At 42.8% G+C, this 26589-nt stretch overlaps 1 protein-coding gene across 1 annotated transcript in view; it reads left to right on the top strand.

Moving 5' to 3' along the window:
* Positions 1–14377, top strand: part of pou6f2 (POU class 6 homeobox 2) — a 632671-nt gene extending 618294 nt beyond the window's left edge. Inside the window, exon 10 of the mRNA XM_059984603.1 lies at positions 13568–14377. Within this exon, the coding sequence (XP_059840586.1) occupies positions 13568–14072 (505 nt within the window). The 3' untranslated portion in view covers positions 14073–14377. The remainder of the gene's footprint in view (positions 1–13567) is intronic.
* The last annotated feature ends 12212 nt before the right edge of the window (positions 14378–26589 follow it).

Here is a 26589-nt window from a genome sequence, read left to right as displayed (position 1 = left end):
TGATTTGGCAAGGCATTTAAATCTCTTATCAAGCATCAAGTTCTATATGCTCTGGTGCCTGGACGCTTTGATTCAGCCTGTAACCGAACTTCCAGATTCAGCACAGTGCTTAAGTCTCCATCCAAACATTGGAATTGGTCCATTCTGGTACCCATATCTCACCGTCTCGATTCAGCCTTCGGCACAGCACTTAAGTCGATCGAACCTCAGGTGCTACTCAGTCTTGGTGACTGGCTCACTGCCTCGTTTCACCTCGGCTCTGCCACATCGCATCACCTTCAAGTCCAAAGGGGCGTTACAGATTATTTCTTGCAATGATGGCTTGCCAGAAAAAGTGCGACTGGGAAAGTATTTGGTTGTTTTCCTTGTTTCATTAGACAGAATCACTGAAGTTCACCAGTGCCATCTTAAACCATGGCTGATCTGATCTGGGCCCCAGCTCTGCTTTATTACCTGTTCTTCATAACTCTAGAATCCCTTTTGATCTGCCTATCTTTTGAATATATTCAGTGATTCAGTCTCTGTAGTTCCACTTCTGGAACAGCCATCAGGGTCCTGAACCGGCGTGGATAACTTCACCACCAGAACTCCAATCTGACTCTGATTCTGCAGACTCACATTCGCAGTATTATTTATTCATTTTACTTCCACAACTTTTGTCTTCTCTTGCACTTTGGTTGTTTGTCAGTCTTTGTTTATGTATAGTTTCTCCCATAAATTACGTTGCATTTCTTTATTTTCCTGTAAAAGCCTGAAAAAACTGTATCTCAAGGTAGTTTCTGGTAACATATGCGTAACGTGATAATAAATTTCATGTTGAGTTTGCTCTGAGGCAGAGAATTCCAAAGAATCTTACTCCTCTACAAAAATGACTACCCTGTACTCTGCCATAAGTAGCTACCTCATGGTTCTTAGCCCTGAGGCAGCCTCTCCACTTCCTCAAAACTACCTGCCCCTCCACCTTTCTTTGTAACTGAAAAATTGGCCACAAAGCCATTAATTCTAACATCTAAATCATTGACATATAACGTAAAGAGAATTGGTCCCAACACAGACCCCTGTGGAACACCACTAGTCACTGGCAGCCAACCAGAGAAAGGCTCCCTTTGTTCCCACTCTTTGCCTCCTGACATTCAGCCAATATGTTATCCATGCTAGTATCTTTCCTGTAGTGCCACAGCCTCATGTGTGGCACTTTGTCAAAGGCCTTCTGAAAAATCCAAGTATTTATGTGTAGTTTTTCTTTTATTCTATTGTATTACTGGATGTGCCTACAAGAAAGTAAATCTCACGGTGGTATTTGGTGAAATCTTTCTTCTTTGATAATAAATTTACTTTGAACTTTGAAAAAGGAAACATCTTCTCATTAATTTTGTGAAGGCCCTTGGCATCTTAAATAAATCAGCCTTCCAAACTGCAATAGTCAAAACATGCTGCGTCCTGAGTGTTTGTCTGTGCAGTGTGCTTGAAACCGTGCTTCCCTGCATACAGTTCCTTCCCATATCTCCAATTCTGTTTTGAATACTCAAGACAGTGAAGTATCTGGGGCTCCATTCAACTCAACAGTTTCAACCTTTCCTCACCAATTAGCCCCTTCATCCCAGAAATCAACCCACTGAATCTTTCCTGAGTCGCCTTTAATGCAAATATTTCCCTTTTTAAGTAAGTGGCCCAAACTACAGGTATGGTCTCATTAACTGGTCTCATAACTGTGAGGTGAACTGTCAGGTCGCAGTTGACTGTTACTGTAGGACTTGCCTGTGTCCAGGACAAAGAGGCAGGCATGAAAATTCATTACGGACACTCCCCATCCAGCAAACTGTCTTTTACAAAGTTCTCTTCTGGAAAGTAATGTAGGACTATTAAAACAAAATCTTCACACCATCTTGAAAGCTTCTTCCCCCAGGCAGTTAATCTGATCAACCATTCCATTCGTCACCTTGCCCCCCTCTATCTATTACCCCTGTCACAGTACTTCAAACACTTCAAGCAATTTTTTGTCGTGCTGCTGACATTGTAAATACATGCTGGTTTTTATGTATTTATACGCATTTCATTCTCTATCTGATTTTATTTTATATAATTCTTTAATCTTTATAATAGTTGGATGTTCTTTTAGTTGCACGTCGTACCCAATCACCACAGTAAATTCCTAATACATGTAAATGTATCTGGCGAAAAAAGTTGATCCTTGATCTTTACCTTCATGTACAGTACTCCTCTACTTTTATATCCATCCTTCTGTAATAAGCATCAGCTTTCTATTTACCTTCTTAATCACTCACTCTTCCCTTCAGAAAGGAAGATTGACACCTTAAAAAGGTGTCATCCATCATTAAGCACCCCCTTCACCCAGGACACACCCTCTTCTCACTGCTACCTTCAATGAGAAGGTACAGGAGTCTAAAGACACACATTCAATGTATAAGGAACAGATTCCTCTCCACTGCCATCCGATTTCAGAACAGACAATGAACCATGAACACTACCTCTATTTTATACTGTAAATACATGCATATATACTTCTTATCGTAATTTATCATTTTTTATTATGTATTAAGTAGGAGGGTAAATAGCCTGAGGTAGGTACCTATGAAATGGGTAGGATGAGTGACAAAGTCCTGCAAAGTAACTCAGGGAGTTAGGTGCTAAGTTAAAGGGAAGGACCAACAGGGTTGTGATCTCAGGATTGCTACCCAAGGCATATGCTAGTGAGGTTAGAACTAGGAAGATTATACAGTTTAATACGTGGTTAAGGAGTTGGTGCAGGAGGGAGGGCATAAGATTTTTGGAGTATTGGGCTGTCCTCCAGGGAAGGTGGGACCTGTATGTAAGAGACGGTTTGCACCTGAACTGGAGGAGGGCTAGTATCCTAGCGGGAAGGTTTGCTAGTGCTGCACAGTGGGGTTTAAACTAGAGTTGCAGGGTAGGGGAAACAGAGCACTAGAAAAGAGGATGGAGTGGCTATGGAGAAAGATGATGTTAAGCCTACAGACAAAGTCAGGAATCGAAAGGTCAAGCGTGGTGGGACTAGTGTTCTGAGCTGGGTGTATTTCACTGCAAGAAGTATTGTGAGAAAGGTGGGCAAGCTTAGGGCGCGGATTGGCACGTGGAAGTATGATATTGTAGCCACTAGAGAGACTGGTAGTTCAATGCTCTGGGGTTCCGTTGTTTTAGATGTGACAGACCGGGAGGGATTAAAGGGAGAGAGGTGGCTTTACTAGTCAGGGAAAATGCCACGGCAGTGCTCAATCTGGACAAACTGGAGAGCTCATCTAGTGAAGTGTTATGGGTGGAACTGAGGAATAAGAAAGGTATGACAACATTAATAGGATTATATAATAGACCACCGAACAGTCCATGAGTTAGAGGAGCAAATTTGTCGAGAGACTTCAGTCTCTTATGAGAAACATAAGGCTGCAATAGCAGGTGTTTTTAACGTTCCACACATTGACTAGGACTCCCATACTGTAAAGGGCTGAATGGGAAAGAGTTTGGATATATTCAGGAAAGTTTCCTGAATCAATATACAGAGGTCCCAACTAGAGAAAGTGTGATGCTGGATCTCATGTTAGGGAATGAGACAGGGCAGCTGACAGAAGTGTGTGTAGCAGAACCCTTTGCACCTAGTGATCATAATGCCATTAATTGTGGAAACGGATAGGTCTGGTCCACGGATTGAGATTCTAAATTGGAGAAAGGCCACTGTTAATGGTATCAGAAAGGATCTGGCGAGTGTGGATTGGGGTAAGTTGTTATCCAGCAAAAGTGTACTTGGAAACTAAGAAGCCTTCAAAATTTTGAGAGTACAGAGTTTTAATGTTCGAATCAGAGTAAAAGGCAAGAATAAACACGAGGAAATCTGCAGATGCTGGAAATTCAAACAACACACACAAAATGCTGGTGGTACACAGCAGGCCAGGTAGCATCTATAGGGAGAAGCGCTGTCGACGCTTCGGGCAAGAATAACAGGTTTAGGGAACCTTGGTTTTTGAGAGATATTGAGGTCCTGGTTAAGAAGTAAAAGGAAGTGCATAGCGGGTACAGGCAGGGAGGAGCAAATGAGGCACTTAAGGAGTATATGATCAAGTTCACTTTGAAATTTGAGGAGAAACTAAAATCCAATGCGTCGGTATTTCAGTGAAATAAAGGAAATTACAATGGCATGAGAGGAAAAGTGGCCAAAGTTGACTTTAAAGGGACACCAGCAGGAAGGACAACAGAGCAGCAATGGCTGAAGTTTCTGTGAAAAATGAGTGAAGTGCAAGACAGATATATTCCAAATAAGAGGAAATTTTCAAATGGAAGGAGGATCATTGCCAGAGGCTCAGCCATCTCCTCCCTCACCTCCTATGGTAGCCTGAGGTATATCTTGCCCAGTCTCAGTGACTTATCCAACTTGATGCTTTCCAAAAGCTCCAGCTAGCACATTCTCTTTCTTAATGTCTATATGCTCAAGCTTTTCAGTCCGCTGTAAGTCATCCCTACAATCGCCAAGGTCCTTTCCCACAGCGAATACTGAAGCAAAATACTCATTAAGTACCTCCACTACCTCCTCCAGTTCCATACACGTTTTTCAACTCTCCACTTGATAGGTCCTATTCTCTCACGTCTTATCCTCATGCTCTTCACATACTTGTAGAATGCCTTGGGGTTTTCCTTAATCCTGCTTGCTAAGGCCTTCTCATGGCCCCTTCTGGTTCTCCTAATTCCATTCTTAAGCTCCTTCCTGTTAGCCTTATAATTTTCTAGATCTCATTCAGTACCTAGGTTTTTCAACCTTTTGTAAGCTTTTCTTTTCTTCTTGACTAGATTTTCTACAGCCTTTGTACACTGTGGTTCCTGTACCCGACCATCCTTTCCCTGTCTCATTGGAACATACCTATGCAGAACGCCATGCAAGTATTCCCTGTACATTTGCCACATTTCCCTGAGAACATCTGTTCCCAATTTAGGCTTCCAAGTTCCTGCCTGATAGCTTCATATTTCCCCTTACTGCAATTAAATGCTTTCCTGACTAGTCTGCTCCTATCCCTCTCCAATGCTATGGTAAAGGAGATAGAATTGTGATCACTATCTCCAAAATGATCTCCCGCTGAGAGACCTGACACCTGACCAGGTTTGTTTCCCAATTCCAGATCAAGTACAGTCTCTCCTCTTGTAGGCTTATCTACACATTGTGTTAGGAAACCTTCTTGAACACACCTAACAAACTCTACTCCATCTAAACTCCTTGCTCTAGGGGGATGCCAATCAATATTAGGGAAATTAAAATCTCCCACCAAGACAGCCATGTTATTATTGCACCTTTCCAGAATGTGTCTCCCTATCTGCTCTTCGATGTCCCTGTTACTACTGGGTGAGAGTTATTGACCACTTTCTGTTCCTAACTTCCACTCAGTAGACAATCCCACCATGACTTCCTCCTTTTCTGCAGCCATGACGCTATCTCTGATCAGCAGTGGCGCGCTCCCACCTCTTTTGCCTCCCTCCCTGTCCTTTCTGAAACATCTAAAGCCTGGCATTTGAAGTAGCAATTCCTGTCCCTGAGCAATCCAAGTCTCTGTAATGGCCACAACATCATAGCACCAAGTGCTGATCCACACTCTAAGCTCATCCGCTTTATTCATAATACTCCTCGCATTAATATAGACACATCTCAAGCCATCAGTCTGAGTGTGTCCCTTCTCTATCACCTGCCTATCCTCCCTTTCACACTGTCTACAAGCTTTCTCAAATGTGAGCCAACTGCCCCTTCCTCCGTCTCTTCAGTTCGGATCCCACCCCTCAGCAACTCTAGTTTAAACTCTCTCCAATAGCCTTAGCAAACTTCCCTGCCAGGTTACTGGCCCCCTTGGATTGAAGTGCAACCTCTCCTTTTTGTACAGGTCACTCCTGTTATGGAGTATAAGACCATAAGGCATAGGAGCAGAATTAGGCCAATTGGCCCATCAAGTCCACTCCACCATTCAACCGTGGTTGATCCTTTTCTTTCTCCTCTCATAACCTTTGATGCCATGGCCAATCAAGAACCTATCAATCTCTGCCTTAAAGATAGATTAGATTAGATTCAACTTTATCATCATTGTGCCAAGTACAGATTCAAAGCCAATGAAATGCAGTTAGCATCTAACCAGAAATGCAAAGAATAGTGTTATTTACAAAATAACTGCAAATAAAAAGTAAGTGCTACACACACAAATATAAAAGTACTGAGACAGTACAATATGGGTGCAATACTGCTTAGCGCTGTGATGTGAGGTTCAACAGGGTCACAGCCTCAGGGAAGAAGCTCTTCCTGTGCCTGCTGGTGTGGGAGCGGAGGCTCCTGTAGTGCCTACCGGAGGAGGAGAGTAAAGAGTCCATGGTTAGGGTGAGATGCATCCTTGATGATGCTTTTCACCCTGCCCAGGCAGCGTTTATGGTAGATGTTCTCAATGGTGGGCAATTGGATGCCGATAATCCGCTGGGCAGTTTTCACCACGTGCTGGAGTTCTTCGTGGTCTGATACGGGACAATTGCCATACCACACTGAGATGCAGTTGGCGAGTCTGCTCTCAATGGTGCAGCGGTAAAAGTCCCGTCAGTATCCTGGGACAGAGGTAAGCTTTCTTGATGCTCCGCAGGAAATAAAGACACTGTTGCACCTTTTTGATCAGGATGGAGGAGTTCAGGGACCAGGTGAGATCCTCAGAAATGCAGACACCAAGGAATTTGAAGCTTGATACACGCTCCACTACAGCTCCATTGATGTAGATGGGGATGTGAGTGTGTCTCCTAGCATGCCTGAAGACCACAATGATCTCCTTGGTCTTCTGGGTGTTAAGGGCCTGGTCATTGTCGACACACCATGTGGCCAGGTGCTGGACCTCGTCCTTGTAGGCCGTCTCGTCATCCCCTCTGATCAGGACAACCACCGTGGTGTCATCTGCAAATTTGATTATGGAGTTAGAACCATGTACAGGACCTCGGTCATAGGTGAAAAGGGAGTACAGAAAAGGGCTCAGCACACAGCCTTGAGGCACGCCGGTGTTCAGTGTTCAGGGTGAGAGTGGAGCAGGAGAGGTTGTCTAACTCAACAGATCGGGGTCTGTTAAGGGCCAATTGCAGAGGGATGATACCAAGCTGTTGGAGTTTGGTGATCAGCTTGGAGGGGATCATAGTATTGAATGCCGAACTAAAGGCAATGAACAGCATTCTGACATAAGAATGTTGTTGGCTGTCCAAGTGGGTCAGGGCAGAGTGAAGTGCCATGGAGATGACGTCCTCTGTTGACCTGTTGGTGCGATAGGCAAATTGTTGGGGGTCCAGGGTAGCGGGCAGACAGGATTTCAGATGTGATAGAACCAGTCTCTCAAAGCTCTTTGCAATGATGGGGGTGAGTGCAACAGTGCACTCTCACCCTGAACATTGGCGTGCCTCGAGGCTGTGTGCTGAGCCCTTTTCTGTACTCCCTTTTCACCTATGACTGCGTTCCTGTACATGGTTCTAACTCCATTATCAAGTTTGCAGATGACACCACGGTGGTTGTCCTGATCAGAGGGGATGATCAGTGCAACTGGGCAACTCATTCAGCCCCATGGCAGTGGAATGCTTCAGCACTGGCACAATGGTGGCGATCTTGGACAACTGCCTGGGCCGGGGACAGATTGAAAATGTCCTTGAAGACCCTGGCCAACTGCCCTGCAGAGACTGAGCACACGGACAGGTATTCCATCCGGACCAGCCGCCTTCCGTACATTCACCCTGCTCAGGGTGGCGCAAACGTCGGAGGTGGAAAGTGAGAGAGGCAGTTCACCAAGTGGGAGATCCGCTTTGAGGGTGACCTCCTTGTTCTGTCAGTGAAAGCGAGCGTAGAAGTAATTGAGCTCATCAGGGAGGGAAGCAGAGCTGGAAGACAATACTAGGTGGTTTGAAGTCTGTAATGAATATACCCAATGACCTGGCCTCTACAGCTGCACGTGGCAACAAATTACACAGATTCACCACCCTCTGGTTAAAGTAATCTCTCCACATCTCTGCTTTGAAAGGATGCCCCTCTATCCAGAGGCTGTGCCCTCTTTTCCTAGATTCTTCAACCATGGGAAACATCCTTTCCACATCTATTCTGTCTCAGCCTTTCAACATACAAAAAAGTTTCAATGAGATCCCCCTCATCCTTCTAAATTCCGCGAGTACAGACCCCGAGCCATCAGATGTTCCTCGTATGATAACCCTTTCATTCCTGGAATCATCTTTGTGAATCTCCTCTGACCCTCTCCAATGCCTGCACATTTCTTCTAAGATGAGGAGCCCAAAACTGTTCACAATACTCACCAGTGCCTTATACTGTAAGGTCCAGCATCACATCCCTGCTTTTGTATTCTGGACCTCTTGAAATAAATGCTAACATTGCATTTGCCTTCCTCACCACTGACTCTACCTGCAAGTTAACCGTTAGGATGTTCTGCACAAGGACTCCCTGGTCCCTTTGCATCTCAGATTTTTGGTTTTTTGCCCTGTTTAGAAAATAGTCCACACATTTATCTGTACTACCAAAGTGCATGACCATGCACTTTCCAACATTATATTTCATTTGCCACTTTCTTGCCTATTCTCCTAATCTGTCTGCATCCTATCTGTTTCCTCAACACTACCTGCCCCTCCACCAAGCTTCATACCATCTGCAAACTTGGCAACAAAACCATCTATTCCATCGTCTAAATCATTTGTATACAGTATAAAAAGAAGTGGTCACAACACAAACCCCTGCGGAACACTACAAGACAACCAGACAAGGATCCTTTTATTCCCACATGCTGCATCCTACCAATCAACCAATGCTCTAGCCATCTTAGTAACTCTCCTGGAATACCATGGGCTCTTAACTTGTTAAGCAGCCTCATGAGTGGCACCTTGTCAAAGGCCTTCTTAAAGTCCAAATATACAACATCCACTGCATCCCCTTTATCTATCCTACATGTAATCTCCTAAAAGAATTCCAACAGGTTCATCAGACAGGATTTTCCCTGAAGGAAACCATGCTGACTTTGTCCTATCTTATCCTGTGTCACCAATTACTCCATCACCTTGTCCTTAACAATTGACTCTAACATCTTCTCAACCACTGAGGTCAGGCTAACTGGTCTATAATTTCCTTTCTGCTGCCTTCCTCCTTTCTTAAAGAGTGGAGTGACATTTGCAATTTCCAGTCCTCAGGAACCATGCCAGAGTCCAGAGTCCAGACCAGATGGACTGAAGGGCCTTTTTCTGTGCTGTATTGTTCTATGATTATAGGACTCTATTGAAATATACTAGTGTTGCAAAATAATGAATTTCGCAACATATGTAAAGTGAAATTAAACCTGATTCAGATTCTCAAGCTTACTTTCTGTGTTTCATTCTTGTGGGCATACTCTCTGCACAACAGATTTCTGTACTCCCTTTTCTACTTAAATATTGTCCTGTTTATCTGTTTTTTCTCCAAAAGTAGATCACCTCACACTTCCCCATTTTGTAACTACACTGCCAAGTTTTCACCCATTTAACCTATCTATTTCCCTCTGAAGATTCCTAAAGACTAAAGGAGCATTTTCAAAATTGTGATTTTATAGATTGGATTGATGTAAGCAGGCTTTTTCCACTGAGGGTGGGTGGGACTAGAACTAGAGGTTACCTATTTAGTACACTGTTTGAGTTCCTTACCATCTTTCCCCCTTAGTATTGATGAAACTAGAACTGGAGTTAAGAGTGAAAGTTAAACTATTTAAATTGAGCTTGAGGGGGAACCTCTTCACTCAGTGAACGAGCTGCCAGCAGAAGTGGTGGACATGGGTTTGACTTCAACAGTCAAGAGAAGTTTTGATAGGTACATGGATGAGAGTGCTATGGAGGGCTGTGATCTGGGTGCAGGTCAGTAGGACTAGGTAGAATCATAAACATGAGGAAACCTACAGGTGCTGAAAACCTAAAGCAATTCACGCACAATGCTGGAGCCTGAAACGTCAACTATTTACTCTTTTCCATAGGTGCTGCCTGACCTGCTGAGTTCCTCCAGCATTTTGGGTAGGCACCGGCTAGATGGGCTGAAGGGCCTATCTCTGTGCTGTAGTTCTCTATGGCTCTATGTAAGAGTTTTCCTGGGCTCAGTGAACTCATTTTATTGAAAGCATTCACTCTAATGTTATCTAGTTATAATTACAGTAGAGTTCACATAATACTGCTCTTTTCTTTACTGTCAATCTTCTTCTGTTTCTATTTTTTGAAAATTCTACAGCTCCTCCATTAACAAAGGCTCTGATATGAGAACCAGGAAATCAATGCCTCCCAGCATTGCCATGTGCAGTGTCTTAACAATTCAATTCCATCATTAAAAGAAGAAAGATCAATAAAAAGGTCCACTCTGCCAGACCTTATGTATGTGAAAAATGTTTAGAGTGAAAAGGAATATTGTCACTTCTTGAGATTCCACAATTAGTGTTTCTTTATTTTATTTTACTTAGCGATACAGCACGCTTTCCAGCCCACAGAGCCTGCAAAGCCCAATTACACCCATGTGACCAAGTTAATGGGAAAAAATAAACACCCCCCTCCCTCTCTGTTACCCCCATCACTGCACTGTACTGTAAACACTTTAAACCACTGTTAATAATACTGATTATGTTGTAAATGCATGCTGGTATGTACTTATGCCAATTTTATTCCATATCTGTACTTCAACCTCTAACTTTGTTGCTTATAATTAATGAATGTTCACAGGAAATCAGCAGGTCAGGCAGCATCTGCAGAGAGGAATAAGAATAAACAGTTGATGCTTCAGGCGGAAAATCTTCATCGGGTTTTCGCACGAAATGTTGACTTCTGCACAGATGCTGCCTGACCTGCTGAGTTCCTCCAGCACTTAGTGTGCATTGCTGCTCTGGGTTTCCAGCATCTGCACGATCTCATGTGTTAATTGTGGAATGTTGTATTTTGTTGCATGTCACTCCCTGACCAGCACATCACAGCAAATTCCTAACACATATAAATATATACGGTGAATAAAGTTGATCCTTGATCCTTAGGACCATATGGAAATTAGTCTTATTGAAATATCATTGTACTAACAGAATGATTTTGAAGTTCCATAAGCTCTCTGTTATAATGAATCTTTGACCATAAAACATAGGAGCAGAATTCCAAACAAGAGAAGATCTGCAGATGCTGGAAATCCAAGGCAACATGCTCAAAATGCTGGCGGAACTCAGCAGGCCAGGCAGCATGTATGGAAAAAGTACAGTCGATGTTTCGGTCTGAAACACAAGGTGATAGTTGAAACCAGGAAGGAAAGGATGAAGTAAAGAGCTGGGAAGTTGATTGGTGAAAGAAATACAGGGCTAAAGAAGGGGGATCTGATAGGAGAGGACAGAAGGCCATGGAAGAACGAAAAGGGAGGAGGTGCACCAGAGGGAAGCAATGGGCAGGCAAGGAGATATGGTGAGAGGGGGAAAAGCGGGTGGGGAATGGGGAAGTGGGGAACATTACCAGATGTTCAAAAAATCAATGTTCATGCCAGCAAGTTGGAGGCTGCCCAGACAGCATATATTGTTCTTCCAACCTAAGCATGGCCTCATCATGACAGTAGAGGAGGCCATGGATAGACATATCTGATTGGGAAGTGAAATTAAAATGGGTGGCCACTGGGAGATCCCACTATTCCTGGTGGACGGAGCATAGGAGCTCGGCGAAACAGTCTCCCAATCTACGTCGGGTCTCACTGACATACAGGCAACCACACGGAGAGCACCAGACTTAGTATCTGACCCCAACAGACTCACAGGTGGAGTGTCGCCTCACCCGGAAGGACTGTTTGGGGCCTGGATGGTAGTGAGGGAGCAGATGTAGGGGCAGGTGTAGCACTTGTTCCGCTTGCAAGGATACGTGCCAGGAGGGAGATCGGTGGGAAGGGATGGGGGGGACGAATGGATAAAGGAGTTGTGTAGGGAGTGATCCGTGTGGAAAAGCCATCTCCAACTGGATCCCACCACCAAGCACATATTTCCCTCCCTCCCTCCCACTTCCTGCTTTTTCTTGTCCATTCGTCCCTCCCCACGGATCTCCCTCCTGGCACTTATACTTGCAAGCAGAGCAAGTGTTACACCTGCCCCTACACCTCCTCTCTTACTACCATTCCAGGCCCAAGCAGTCCTTCCAGGTGAGTCAGCCCTTCACCTGTGAGTCTGTTGGGGTCGTATACTGTGTCTGGTGCTCCCAGTGTGGTTTCCTGTATATCAGTGAGACCCAATGTAGATTGGAAGACTGTTTTGCCAAGCACCTACGCTCCATCCAGCAGAAGAAGAGGGATCTCCCAATAGCTAACCATTTTAATTCCACGTCCCATTCCCATTCCGATGTGTCTATCCATGGTCTCCTCCACTTCGTGATGAAGCCACATTCGGGTTGGAGGAACAACACCTTATATCCCTTCTGGGTAGCCTCCAACCTGATGGCATGAACATTGATTTCTCAAACTTCCAATAATGCCCCCACTTCACCATTCCCCACCCCCTTATCCCTCTCTCACCTTATCACCTAGCCTGCCCACCACCTCCGTCTGGTGCTCCTCCCCCATTTTCTGTCTGCCAAAGCCTCCTGTCCTCTTCTTTCAGACTTCCCTTCTCCAGCCCTGTGTCTCTTTCACCAATCAACTTCCCAGCTCTTCACTTCATTCCTCCCCCTCCCAGTTTCACCCATCACCTGGTGTTTCTCCCCTACCCCCACCTTTCAAATCTACTCCTCAGCATTTTTTCCCCAGTTCTGCCGAAGGGTCTCAGCCCAAAATGTCGACTGTTTACTCTTTAACGTAGATGCTGCCTGGCCTCCTGCACTTTGTGTGTGTTGCCAGGTACAGAATTAGGCAACTTGTCCCAGCCATTCCATCATGGCTGATTTATTATCCACCTCAACCCCATTCTCCAGGCTTTTATGAATTTGGTGATCTACAGAGTTATAGAGTGTAATTAAATGTGGTCCATGCAGGACAGCCAAACGATCTTTTAAGCACTTACCCAAGATGACATTCAGTTATAATGTTGCTGATGTGGAAATGCACAAGTAATTGGTTCCTGTCATTAACCCTGAATGCTTGTCCTCACCGTGAGCTCAGAACCAGGCTGCCCTGGCTAAATCTTCCTCTCCTCCTGTAACCCTGGGTGGAATCCTAGATGTTGCACGGTGCCCATCCAGCCTTTTTCCAATCTCTCACCCCCGTCCAAAGGTTGCAATCTACTTTTCTGTGAAGGTTTATTTTCCCCAAATTAAAATGCCATTCATTGCATGGTTATCACATTTTACAGGTAATGTAGACATGTTGTTGACTGGGAAAATTGTTTAAATGTGTATGTTTATATGTTACTGGAATATAGTTTTGATAATTATCATAGCGACGTGAATTAATGGAATTTTAATTTTAAAATTAATTCTTTCTGGCAAATGGTCTTCCTGTAATGTCGCAGGGCAAATTCTAAGTGTTTCTGCCGCTTAATTGATCAGTAGGATCCCACCCTGGCAGAGCACCAGAGTAAGACTTTTCTTTCTCAACTTTCCTCAGACACACCATCCTGAGAAGCCACTTTTTCCTACCACAGGATGCCCAAGAGAGCTCTATAGCTAGCAGTCTGACAGCCAAACTGAACCCTGGCCTTTTATATCCTGCCAGGTTCGAAAAGTTGGACATCACCCCTAAAAGTGCCCAGAAGATTAAGCCCGTTCTTGAACGGTGGATGGCTGAAGCTGAAGCCCGCCACCGCGCAGGAATGCAGAACCTAACTGAGTTTATCGGCAGTGAACCCTCCAAAAAACGCAAGCGACGAACGTCTTTCACCCCCCAGGCCTTGGAGATCTTAAATGCCCACTTTGAAAAGAACACGCACCCGTCCGGCCAAGAAATGACGGAAATCGCCGAGAAACTGAACTATGATCGGGAGGTAGTTAGAGTTTGGTTCTGCAACAAAAGGCAAGCGCTGAAAAACACAATTAAACGCTTAAAGCAACCTGAGCCCTCGACAGGCCTGGCCATGGAGCCGCTCACGGATTCTTTCGAAGAAACCTCATAGAAGAACTAAAGCTGTACCAATGAATCACGAGGCAACGTCTTCGGAAGAGCCCTCGTACTTCGGCAAGAGGAAGAACGCAGAGTGCTGTGTGGACACGTTTTCAGACTGTCTGTTGAGTTTACTATTGAGAAAAGCAACACAATATTGTGCGGTAGAATTAGTTTTAATGAAAAGAAACATCCAGTCTTTTAGCAGGCTGATACTGAACCAAATAGACATTTCTTGTACTGTAAAATATGTGAAAATATTTGACTGAAAAAGAAACACCTTCCATGAGTTACAGAGAGCTCTGTATTTCACAGAGGAAAAACGTATGAAGTTGTGCCTGTTATTCACTTACAGGTACCAAGTGCTGCATTAATACTAATCTGTTAACCAAAGTCCGATAAACAAAAATAGCACCAGAATCAAGTTACTAGCCTACTGGTTTTGAACGTATGTTGTGTTTAAATTTTTACATTTGTGATTACAGAAACTGGTTGAATTACTTTTCTTCCCCCCCCCCACCCCCTCTCACAGATTGTGTCTGTTTGTCACGTCGTGATAACACAACTATGGAAACCATTACAACGTTGTCATTTCGTCTTTCTTACATGCTACTGTAAGACCAGAAATGTTTGTGTGCCAACAATTTCTAAGTAATAGGCAGCTGCCAGTGTTTCTGTGTGATGAGTTTTAAATTGCACTCTATTTTAGTAGTGTGTTACAAAAGGGAGATTATAGACACCGCCAGCAATGTAATGTTCGGTTCCCTTTAATTACAAAGTGGTCACTAACATGAAGAAGTTCTATTTAACGTTCTTGTGCCACAACATCAATTGTCTGTGTAATTGCAACATCGATGTGAAATGTGTGTGCAAAGCAATTTTTCCCAAAGTCTGTTAGCCAAAGAATTTCAATGCTATTGTGGTTAAGAGAGAATTGATAAAGGTTAAACGAGAGATTAGGATTGGGTCATAACCACACCATGGACTGTTTCATTGTTAATCTTATTTATTCCAAGTACGTATTGGAACAATGCATAAATTAAGACACGAAACTACAGTAATCTGATTTCATATATAGTTCCTGTTTTAGATTGCCAAATATTTATCAGTTCCCCAAATCCCTGCAGCAGTGGGAGCACAGCTTTTCCAAATGTTCCCTTTAATTACAGATATGCTGTCTCTTTTGTTGGTCAATAAAGGTATTGCCTGAAAATAGTCAATTAATCTAACTAAAGCTTTAAGAATGGGGAGAGAGTGCAGTTCAGTATTCGTTATTGAAGGTCATTTGCAGATGACAATTTGGCCCAGAAGGAATTAGAAATATATTGTAGATCTGATTACACGAAGTCTTGCCCTCATCAGAACTCAGCAGAAGATTATTTTTCTTTGGAAACAATGGTTTTCCAATTCCATTCTCTTCTTTCACACACAGATCAGGTGCATTAACACCAAGTGAAAAGTAATATTTCACAATCAGAGTCACAGCACAGAAACAGGCTCTTCAGCCAATCTAATCCGTGAGGCTGGGTGAGACTATAGAACTAGCAGTCTTATCAGATACCTGCTTTCATAACACTCATTCTATCAATTTAAGATCAAATAAGGAGATTAAATAAATGAGTGATTATTCCAATCTGAGTAGAATTCACCCCAACTGTATTCAAGATTCAAAATATAAAAGTACATTTATTAACAAAGAATGTATAAATTGTACACCTTGAAATTTGTCTGCTTACAGGCAGTCACAAAAACAAGAAACCCGAAGAACCCAATTTTATAAAAAGAAAGACCGAAAGCTACTACACAGAGAAAGAGAAAGAAAAAAAATGGAATCGTGCAAAGAATAAAAGCAAGCAGCAGCATTCCGAGGCAGATTGAGTTCTAAGGTCCTTAGATCTGAAGTGGTATTATCTGCCTCTTCACCTTTGTTCAAGAAATTTAGCACCTATGTGTACTGAAATTTCAAATTACAAGCATCACGCTAGTTTTGTTACACAGGGGACATAAAAATTAAGAAAACATTATGGAAAGTGCACATTCAAGACATTTGGTCAGCAGGTTAAGAAGAATGGCTGAACATCAAGATATTGTTTTTTGTTAATTGGAGGATTTAGAAAAGGAGTTAACCATATAACAATTACAGCACGGAAACAGGCCATCTCATCCCTTCCAGTCCATGCCGAACGCTTACTTTCACCTGGTCCCACTGGCCCGCACTCAGCCCATAACCCTCCATTCATTTCCTGTCCATATACCTACCAATTTTGCTTTAAATGACAATACCGAACCTGCCTCTACCACTTCTACTGGAAGCTCATTCCACACAGCTACCACTCTCTGAGTAAAGAAATTCCCCCTCGTGTTTCCCTTAAACTTTTGCCTCCTAAGTCTCAACTCATGTCCTCTTGTTTGAATCTCCCCTACTCTCAATGGAAAAAGCCTATCCACGTCAACTCTATTCATCCTCATCATAATTTTAAATGCCTCTATCAAGTCACCCCTCAACCTTCTACACTCCAAAAAATGAAGACCTAACTTGTTCAATCTTTCTCTGTAACTTGGGTGCTGAAACCCAGATAACATTCTAGTAAATCTTCTCTGTACTCTCTCTATTTTGTTGACATCTTTCCTATAATTCGGTGACCAGAACTGTACACAATACTCCAAGTTTGGCCTTACCAATGCCTTGTACAATTTTAACATTACATCCCAACTCCTATACTCAATGCTCTGATTTATAAAGGCCAGCATACCAAAAGCTTTCTTCACCACCCTATCCATATGAAATTCCACCTTCAGGGAACTATGCACCATTATTCCTAGATCACTCTGTTTTACTGCATTCCTCAATGCCCTACCATTTACCATGTATGTCCTATTTGGATTATTCCTACCAAAATGTAGCACCTCACACTTATCAGCATTAAACTCCATCTGCCTTCTTTCAGCCCACTCTTCTAACTGGCCTAAGCCTCTCTGCAAGCTTTGAAAACCTACTTCATTATCCACAATGTCATCTATCTTAGTATCATCTGCATACTTACTAATCCAATTTACCACCCCATCATCCAGATCATTAATGTATATGACAAACAACATTGGACCCAGTCCAGATCCCTGAAGCACACCAATAGTCACCGGCCTCCAACCTGACGAACAGTTATCCACCACTACTCTCTGGCATCTCCCATCCAGCCACTGTTGAATCCATTTTACTACTTCAATATTAATACCTAACGATTGAACCTTCCTAACTAACCTTCTGTGCAGAACCTTGTCAAAGGCCTTACTGAAGTCCGTATAGACAACATCCACTGCTTTACCCTCGTCAACTTTCCTCGCAACCTCTTCAAAAGATTTAATAAGATTTGTTAAACATGACCTTCCACGCACAAATCCATGTTGACTGTTCCTAATCAGACCCTGTCTATCCAGATAATTATATATCCCATCTCTAAGAATACTTTCCATTAATTTACCCACCACTGATGTCAAACTGACAGGCCTATAATTGCTAGCTTTACGCTTAGAACCCTTTTTAAACAATGGAACCACATGAGCGATACGCTAATCCTCCAGCACCATCCCCGTTTCTAATGACATTTGAAATATTTCTGTCAGAGCCCCTGCTACTTCTACACTAACCTCCCTCAAGGTCCTAGGGAATATCCTGTAAGGACCAGAGATTTATCCACTTTTATATTCCTTAAAAGCGCCAGTACTTCCTCCTCTTTGTTCTGAGTTGTTAAATTAAGATGGCTGAGCTTTGAGTGATAAGGCCCTAAGACATAGGAACAGAATCAAGCCATACAGTCCATCAACTCTGCTTCACCATTCTATGATGGTTGAATTTAATGTCTGAAAATACACGCTGTTTGCAACCTGAAATTCTTACTCTTCACAGACATCCACGAAACAGGGGAGAACAATAAAGATTGACCAGCAGAAAACATGAGAAATCCCTCCCCCTCCCCCTCCCACACCCAAGCAGCAGCAAAAGCATCAGCCTCGCCCCACCACCACCCTCCATGCAAGCAAAAGCAAAGCCCCCCGAGACCATGATCTAGATTTTCCATTACACTTATTCCAATGGGTCAACGCATGACCAAACAGGGAATAAAGCTGAGCGGTAACAAAGCATCACCAAGCTCATGACAAACATTGCGTACAGTTATTGTGGGGGCTCTAAAGTGTCGGGACTGGCGCGTAAGCTACCTGAAGCCAACTCAAGTTGCACCTGGTTTGAAAGGAGATAGCCTCTGGCAAATGGAGGACAAAACCACGGAGATGACATGGATTAGAACAACTGTTCTAGCCAGATTGCCGCTCTAAGAATCTTTATAATCCTAAACTCTTCAAGGTCTCTGCTCAAAGCACACCAGAAAGAGACACCATTCCTAATAAGCCACACCACTTAACATGTTATTATGGAAATGTTCTATGGGGCAATCTCATCATGACTACCTTTGCTTTACTAAATTAGACTGTAATATTACAGTAGCAGAATTGGTTTAAGTCTGCTTCACCTTTCTATCATGGCCAATTTATTATCCACCTCAACCCCATTCTCCTGCCTTCTCCCCGTAACCTTTCACACACTTACTAATCAAGAACCTACCAACTGTTGTTATATATTCAATGGCTTGTCCTTCACAGCTGTCTGTGGCAATGAATTCCACAGATTCACTGCCCTCTGGCTAAAGAAATTCCTCCTCACCTCTGTTCTAAAGCCACGTCCTTGTATTCTGAAGGTGTGCCCTGTGATCCTAGACTCACCCAATTTTTAGGAAACATCCTCTCCGTGACAACTCACTCTTATAGACTGTGCATCTGCAGGTAATTAACCATATAACATATAATGTTATAATATGTTATATATTATATGTTATAACATATAATTCTTTGAATAGACTGAATCAATTAAGCTATAATCAAAATATTTTATGTGAAATAGCACTCCAGTTCCAGACATTATAATCATTTTTGAAATTGTAACCAATATTAACAAGAAAATGTTGACAAAGAGTCTCAGCCCAAAACATCAACTGTTAATTGCCATAGAAATTAATATGACTGTCCTTTGTTAGACAATATTTACCCTAAAGGAGATCATGCTGACTCTGGCCTGTTTTATCATGTGCCTCCAAGTAATCCAAAACTTCATCCTTAATAATGGACCCCAACATCTTCCCAACCACTGAAGTCAGGCTAACTGGCCTATAATTCCCTTTCTTCTGCCTTCCAGAGTGAAGTGACATTTGCCATTTTCCAGTCCTCAGGAACCACTCTAGAAATGAGTGATACTTGAAAGATCATTACTAATTACTTTAAGGGGACCATGAGGGGAGATGTCTTCTCTCAGAGGGTAGTGAGAGTGTGGAACGAGCTGGCAGTGCGAGTGGTCAATTTCAACATTTAAGAAACATTTGGATAGGTACATGGATGGGAGGGCTCTGGTCCGGATTCAGGTGGACGGGACTAAGCAAATTAATGGTTTGGCACAGACCAGGTGGGCCAAAGGGCCAGTTTCAGTGCTGTAGTGTTCTGACTCTGTGACTCTGCCTGCTGAGTTCCTCCAGCATTTCATGTGTTTTGCTCTGGACTTCCAGCGTCTGCAGAATGTTTTGTGCTTACACGAACATTGTTGGCCATCAACAGAGACATTGCAATAGGACAGTTGATGTTATTACATTGTGTCTTACATTAGTGTCATATCCCTTCTCCCGTTCTCTAGCTTGGTTTCGCATCCCCCTTCAATGTCTTTGCCTAACCGTAGAGATTGTGAAAGTTCAAATACTTGAAAAGGTTTTAACACATTCACTCATTGCCACCACATTAGCAGATATAAAATATACAGAATGGAACTGAGAAAGATAAGTAGAGGCTTAATGTAACTCAAGCTGTAACCAAATATAAAATCAAAATGCCTTTGCTCATCTTATCAATGCTGGACCAAAGCTCTAAGTATTTGAGTATAGGTATATGCACATTGTATAGATGTGGCTCGATATTACAGACAATCTCACAATATTAAACTGTTACTTTTTAAATCTCTTTATAAATACTTTACCTCAACACTCTCCTTCGATTGCCCTAAATTACAACACTCGAAACCACTAATTTCCTTGTTAGACTTTAACGAATTGAGTGAAATCTGTTTGGGTTGAAGTTTGCATTGTTTCTGCTGAATGTGAACGGTCATGTGTTTTTGCTTATTTATAAATTACGAAAGCTCTATTTGTAGCACAGTGTCCATGAATTCATTTGCAAATGAGCGTTTTTTGCTAAAAAAAAGCTATGAAATTGTTGCCAGGGTTACTCAATTGCTGCAGAGAGTGAAGGTGTGAAACGCACCGCTGTTGAACTGACAGTAAGGAGATTATCTTTTTGGGACTTTTAATGCAAAGGAGGATGAGCACCGGAGGCAGAGACAAAACTCGCCTGATGAAGATCAATCCTTACTGTTCAGACATCTAAACCAAAGCTGACTTACCTGCACAGGTTGCTTACCTTTTATAGACTGAAGATTCTGTACTTTATCCACAGCAATATCTGTATGGTCAGTTAAGCTGCACTTTGTGTGTTTCTACACAGCTTCAGATCTGTCACTTTTACTTTGTACCATAAAAATAAACCAAACGTTTGAAATGATATTTTTTAAACAAAATGGTTATTTCACAGATACTTTAGTCCTGATGCTGTGTGAAATTTCATGCCGATCCCTCCACAGTGTAGAAAGCATCCTCACTGTGGTTTTCGGAAAAAACTTGATCTTTTTGGGTATTTAGATATTTATATATATATATATATATATATATATATATATATAATTTATATATTTATATATGGTTCCAGATATTTAGTGATGACCTTCAGCAGGTAGGTGTTGAATTTAAGAGGACTGCAATTCTGATCTACTGATTAATATTCCCTCATTAATAGTGGGTGAGTTCATTGTTGTTATTGTTGGAATTATCACTGTTTTAACAAAATACTTAAGATCACAGAAATCATAAATAATGTTTTTCCGTAGGCTAAGAATTCACAAGCAGAAACTGGTTGCATTTATAGAAATCACTTTGTGATTCCACCACATCCTAAAGCTTCTTTTGGTTATGACCTACATGCACAAAATGGTAGAAGAACTCAACAGGTCAGGCAGCATGGAGAGGAACTTCATCAGGACTGGAAAGGAAGGGGAATGAAGATTGAATAAGACATTTGGGGGAGAGGGAGGAGTACAAGCTTAAAGGTGATTGGTGAAGCCAATTGAGGGGAATGTAGGTGAGTGAGGGAGGGGTATGAAGTGACAAGCTGATAGGTGGAAGAGATGAAGGGGCTAAAGAAGAAGCAATCTGATAGGAGAGGAGAGTGGACTGTAGAAAAAGGAGGAGGAGGTTGGGCACCAGAGGGAGGTGATAGGCAGGTGAGGAGAAGAGAAGGGGTAAGAGGGGAGCCAGAATAGGGAGTGGGAAAGGAGGAGTTAGAAATGACCAAAAATGAGAGAAATTGGTGTACATGCCATCAGATTGGAGTCTACCCAGACGGAATATGAGGTGGTTTCCTCCTGGCAATAGAGGAGGCCATGGATCAACATGTCAGAATGGGGAGTGGAACTTACATGATTGGCCATTAATTTTGTGGACATACTGAGACTCCATTTTCTCCCATTTGGTTCAGTCCCGTCTCATCTCCAAAGATGCTGCCTGACCTGCTGAGTTCCTCCAGCATTTTGTGCCTCTTGCTCTGGATTTCCAGCATCTGCGGACTCTCGTGTGTTTATGTATTAACAATTAATACTTCAGAGCACCACAAACATCAATAATAATTGAGGTTTTTCTTTCTGTAGACTAAGAACATTTGCATTTATAGAAATCTCTTTATGATTCCAGCACATAATAAAACATATTATGAAGGAAGTCAGCAGTGTTTATGGAGAGCTATAATGAGTTGATACTCCATAACGAGCACATTCATCGGGGTGGGAAAGGAAGGGGAAAGAAGCCAGAGTAAGAAAGTGCGGAGGGGAAGGAGGACAAGCTGGCAAGTGATTGGTAAGACCAAGTGAGTGGGAATTTGGGGGTATGTGGATGGAGTAAGAAGCTAAGAGATGATAGGCCGAAGAGCTAAAGGATTGAAGAGGAAGGAATCTGTTGGGAGAGGAGAGTGAGCCATGGGAGAAGGAGAAGGAGAAGGGCTCCCTTTTATCCCCTTCATAGATGCTGCCTGACCTGCTGAGTTCCTCCAGCATTTTGTGGGTGTTGCTTGATCTAAAGTCTTGTGTGTGGGAATTGAACCTACAGCCTTCTGGTCTGAGGCAAGGATGAACACAAGAGCCACAGCTGACAAACACTGACGGTCCTGGCACAGAACCCAGTAAGAGCAATGTTCTTTTCCCAGTCCGAGTGAAACGTTACCATGCATTTTATTTACATAACAGAACATAGAACAGACGTACAGCACACTAAAGGCTCTTTGGCCCACAATGTTCTGCTGTCCTTCAGTCCTACTTCAAGATCAATCTAAACCTTCCCTTAATAGGTTTCAATAGGTACGTTTAATGTCAGAGAAATGTATACAATATACATCCTGAAATTCTTTTTCTTCACAACCATCCACAAAAACAGGAGTGTGCCAAAGAATCGATGACAGTTAAATGTTAGAACCCCAAAGCCCCCCCATGCATAAGCAGCAGCAAAGGGATGACCCTCTGCCTCCCCCATCATCGGCACCCCCCGACTTTCCTCCATTCACCTTAAAATTACACTCCCTCTTGTTAGCTATTTCTGCCCAAGAGAAATTCTCTGGCTGACCACTCAGTCTATACCTCTTATCTTCTTGTGCACTTCTCTCAAGGTCACCTCTCCTTCATGCCAAATTGCAATTCCCTAGCTCACTCAACTTTTCCTCACAAGACAAGTTCTCCATCCAGGAAGCATCCTGGTAAATCCCTTCCAAAAAAGGATCGGCACAATTGAATGATGGAGCAGACACGACAGGCCAAAAGAAGATGGAGAGCAGTGAGCTGGCTGCTGGCTGTGTGCCCAGAGACCTGAGTTGTTTGGGTTCAGAGCTCTGAAAGAGCGACACAAAAGACTTTTAAAACCATAAATCAGTGAGTTGTTTGTGTTATGTCTCCCCTCTTGCTGTAAAATGTAAAACCTCTTTTTCCTTTATTGGGGAGGAGAGAGAGAGCCTGTGGTCTGTTGAATCACTGGGTGAACAAGTAGTCTTTGGGGTAATGCAAGTCTGTGTCTTTATTGATGCTTTGCTGCACACTTGCATTACCCCATTGAGTACTGTACACAATACTCCAAGTTCGGCCCCCTAAGTCTCAACTCATGTCCTCTTGTTTGAATCTCCCCTACTCTCAATGGAAAAAGCCTATCCTCGTCAACTCTATCTATCCCCCTCATAATTTTAAATACCTCTATCAAGTCCCCCCTCAACCTTCCACGCTCCAAAGACTAAAGATCTAACTTGTTCAACCTTTCCCTGTAACTTAGGTGCTGAAACCCAGGTAACATTCTAGTAAATCTTAGAACCATAGAACCATAGAACATTACAGCACAGAAACTGGCCTTTTGGCCCTTCTTGGCTGTGCCAAACCATTTTTCTGCCTAGTCCCACTGACCTGCACCTGGGCCATATCCCTCCATACCCCTCTCATCCAATTTACCTGTCCAAGTTTTTCTTAAGTGTCAAAAGTGAGCCCGCATTCACCACTTCATCTGGCAGCTCATTCCACACTCCCACCACTCTCTGTGTGAAGAAGCCCCCCTTAATGTTCCCTTTAAACTTTTCCCCCTTCACCCTTAGCCCATGTCCTTTGTTTTTTTTTCTCCCCTGGCCTCAGTGGAAAAAGCCTGCTTGCATTCACTCTATCTATACCCATCATAATTTTATACACCTCTATCAGATCTCCCATCATTCTTCTACGCTCCAGGGAATAAAGTCCTAACCTATTCAACCTTTCTCTGTAACTCAGTTTCTCAAGTCCTGGCAACATCCTTGTAGACCTTCTTTGCACTCTTTCAACCTTATTAACATCCTTCCTGTAATTCGGTGACCAAAACTGCACACAATACTCCAAATTCAGTCTCACCAATGTCTTATACAACCTCACCATTACATTCCAACTCTTATACTCAATACTTTGATTTATAAAGGCCAATGTACCAAAAGCTCTCTTTACTACCCTATCTACCTGTGACACCACTTTTAGAGAATGTTGTATCTGTATTCCCAGATCCCTCTGTTCTATTGCACTCCTCAGTGTCCTACCATTTACCTTGTATGTTCTACCTTGGGTTGACCTTCCGAAGTGCAATACCTCACACTTGTCTGCATTCAACTCCATCTGCCATTTTTCAGCCCATTTCTCCAACTGGTCCAAATCCCTCTGCAAGCTTTGAAAACCTTTCACCCTACCCACTACACCTCCAGTCTTTGTATCATCAGCAAATTTGCTGATCCAATTTGCCACATTATCATCCAGATCATTGATATAGATGACAAAAAACAATGGACCCAGCATTGATCCCTGTGGCACACCACTTGTCACAGGCCTCCACTCAGAGTAGCAATCCTCCACTACCACTCTCTGGCTTCTCCCATTTAGCCAATGTCTAATCCAACTTACTACCTCTCCATGTATACCTAGTGACTGAATCTTCCTAACTAGCCTCCCATGCAGGACCTTGTCAAAGGCCTTACTGAAGTCCATGTATACAACATCCACTGCCTTTCCTTCATCAACTTTCCTGGTAACTTCCTCAAAAAATTCTAATATATTGGTTAAACATGACCTACCACGCACAAAGCCATGCTGACTGTTTCTAATAAGTCCTGTCTATCCAAATACTGGTAGATCCTATCTCTTAGTATTCCTTCCAATAATTTACCTACTACCAATGTCAAACTTACCGGCCTATAATTTCCCGGCTTACTTTTTGAGCCTTTTTTAAACAACGAAATTACATGAGCTATCCTCCAATCCTCCGGCACCTGACCCATGGATATTGACATTTTAAATATTTCTGCCAGGGCCCCTGCAATTTCAACACTGTCTCCTTCAAGGTCCGAGGGAATACCCTGTCAGGTCCTGGGGATTTATCTACTCTGATTTGCCTCAAGACAGCAAGCACCTCCTCCTCTTTAACCTGTATAAGTTCCATGACCTCACTACTTGTTTGCCTTGTTTCCATAGACTCCATTCCAGTTTCCTTAGTAAATACAGATGCAAAAAACCCATTTAATATCTCTCCCATTTATTTTGGTTCCATACATAGCCGACCAATCTGATCTTCAAGAGGACCTATTTTATCCCTTACTATCGTTTCGCTCTCAACATACCTGTAGAAGCTCTTAGGATTATCCTTCACCCTGACTGCCAAAGCAACCTCATGTCTTCTTTTAGCCCTCCGGATTTCTTTCTTAAGTATTTTCTTATTCTTTTTATACTCCTCGAGTATCTTATTTCCTCCCTGTTGCCTATACATGTTATACATCTCTCTCTTCTTTATCAGAGTTCCAGTATCCCTCGAGAACCAAGGTTCCTTATTCTTATTCATTTTGCCTTTAACCCTGACTGGAACATATAAACTCTGCAATCTCAAAATTTCTCCTTTGAAGGCCTCCCACTTACCAATCACGTCCCTGCCAGAGAACAACCTGTCCCAATCTACACTTTTTAGATCCTTTCTCATTTCTTCAAATTTGTCCTTTTTCCAGTTTAGAACTTCAACCCAAGGACCAGATCTATCTTTATCCATGATCAAGTTGAAACTAAAGGTGTTATGATTACTGGAACCAAAGTGTTCCCCTACACACACTTCCTTCACCTGCCTTAACTCATTTCCTAATAGGAGATCTAATATTGCATCCTCCCTAGTTGGTACATCTGTACATTGATTCAGAAAACTTTCCTGAACACATTTCACAAACTCTAACCCATCTAGACCTTTAACAGTATAGGAGTCCCAATCAATGTGTGGAAAATTAAAATCCTCTACAATCACAACTTTCTGTCATCTCTGCAGATTTGCTCCTCCAATTCTTGCTGACTATTGGGTGGTCTATAATACAACCCTATTAATGTGGTCATACCTTTCCTGTTTCTCAGCTCCACCCATATGGCCTCAGAAGACAAGCCCTCTAATCTGTCCTGCCAAAGCACTGCTGTAATATTTTCCCTGACTAGCAAAGCCACACCCCCCACCCTTCATCCCCCTGCCTCTATCACGTCTGAAACATCGGAACCCTGGAATATTGAGCTGCCAATCCTGCCCCTCCTGTAGCCAAGTTTCAGTAATGGCTATGATGTCATAATTCCACGTGTCAATCCAGGCCCTCAGCTCTTCTGCCTTTCCCACAATATTCCTCGCATTGAAATCTCTTCTCTGTACCCTCACTATTTTGTTGACATCTTTCCTATAATTCGGTGACCAGAACTGTACACAATACTCCAAGTTCGGCCTTACCAATGCCCTGTACAATTTTAACATAACATCCCAACTCCTATACTCAAT

This window comes from Hypanus sabinus, chromosome 1 (genome assembly GCF_030144855.1).
Source record: "Hypanus sabinus isolate sHypSab1 chromosome 1, sHypSab1.hap1, whole genome shotgun sequence".
In the NCBI taxonomy this organism is placed as follows: domain Eukaryota; kingdom Metazoa; phylum Chordata; class Chondrichthyes; order Myliobatiformes; family Dasyatidae; genus Hypanus; species Hypanus sabinus.
The sequence above is the reverse complement of the archived record's forward strand: the minus strand, read 5'-3'. Positions and strand labels throughout refer to the sequence as shown.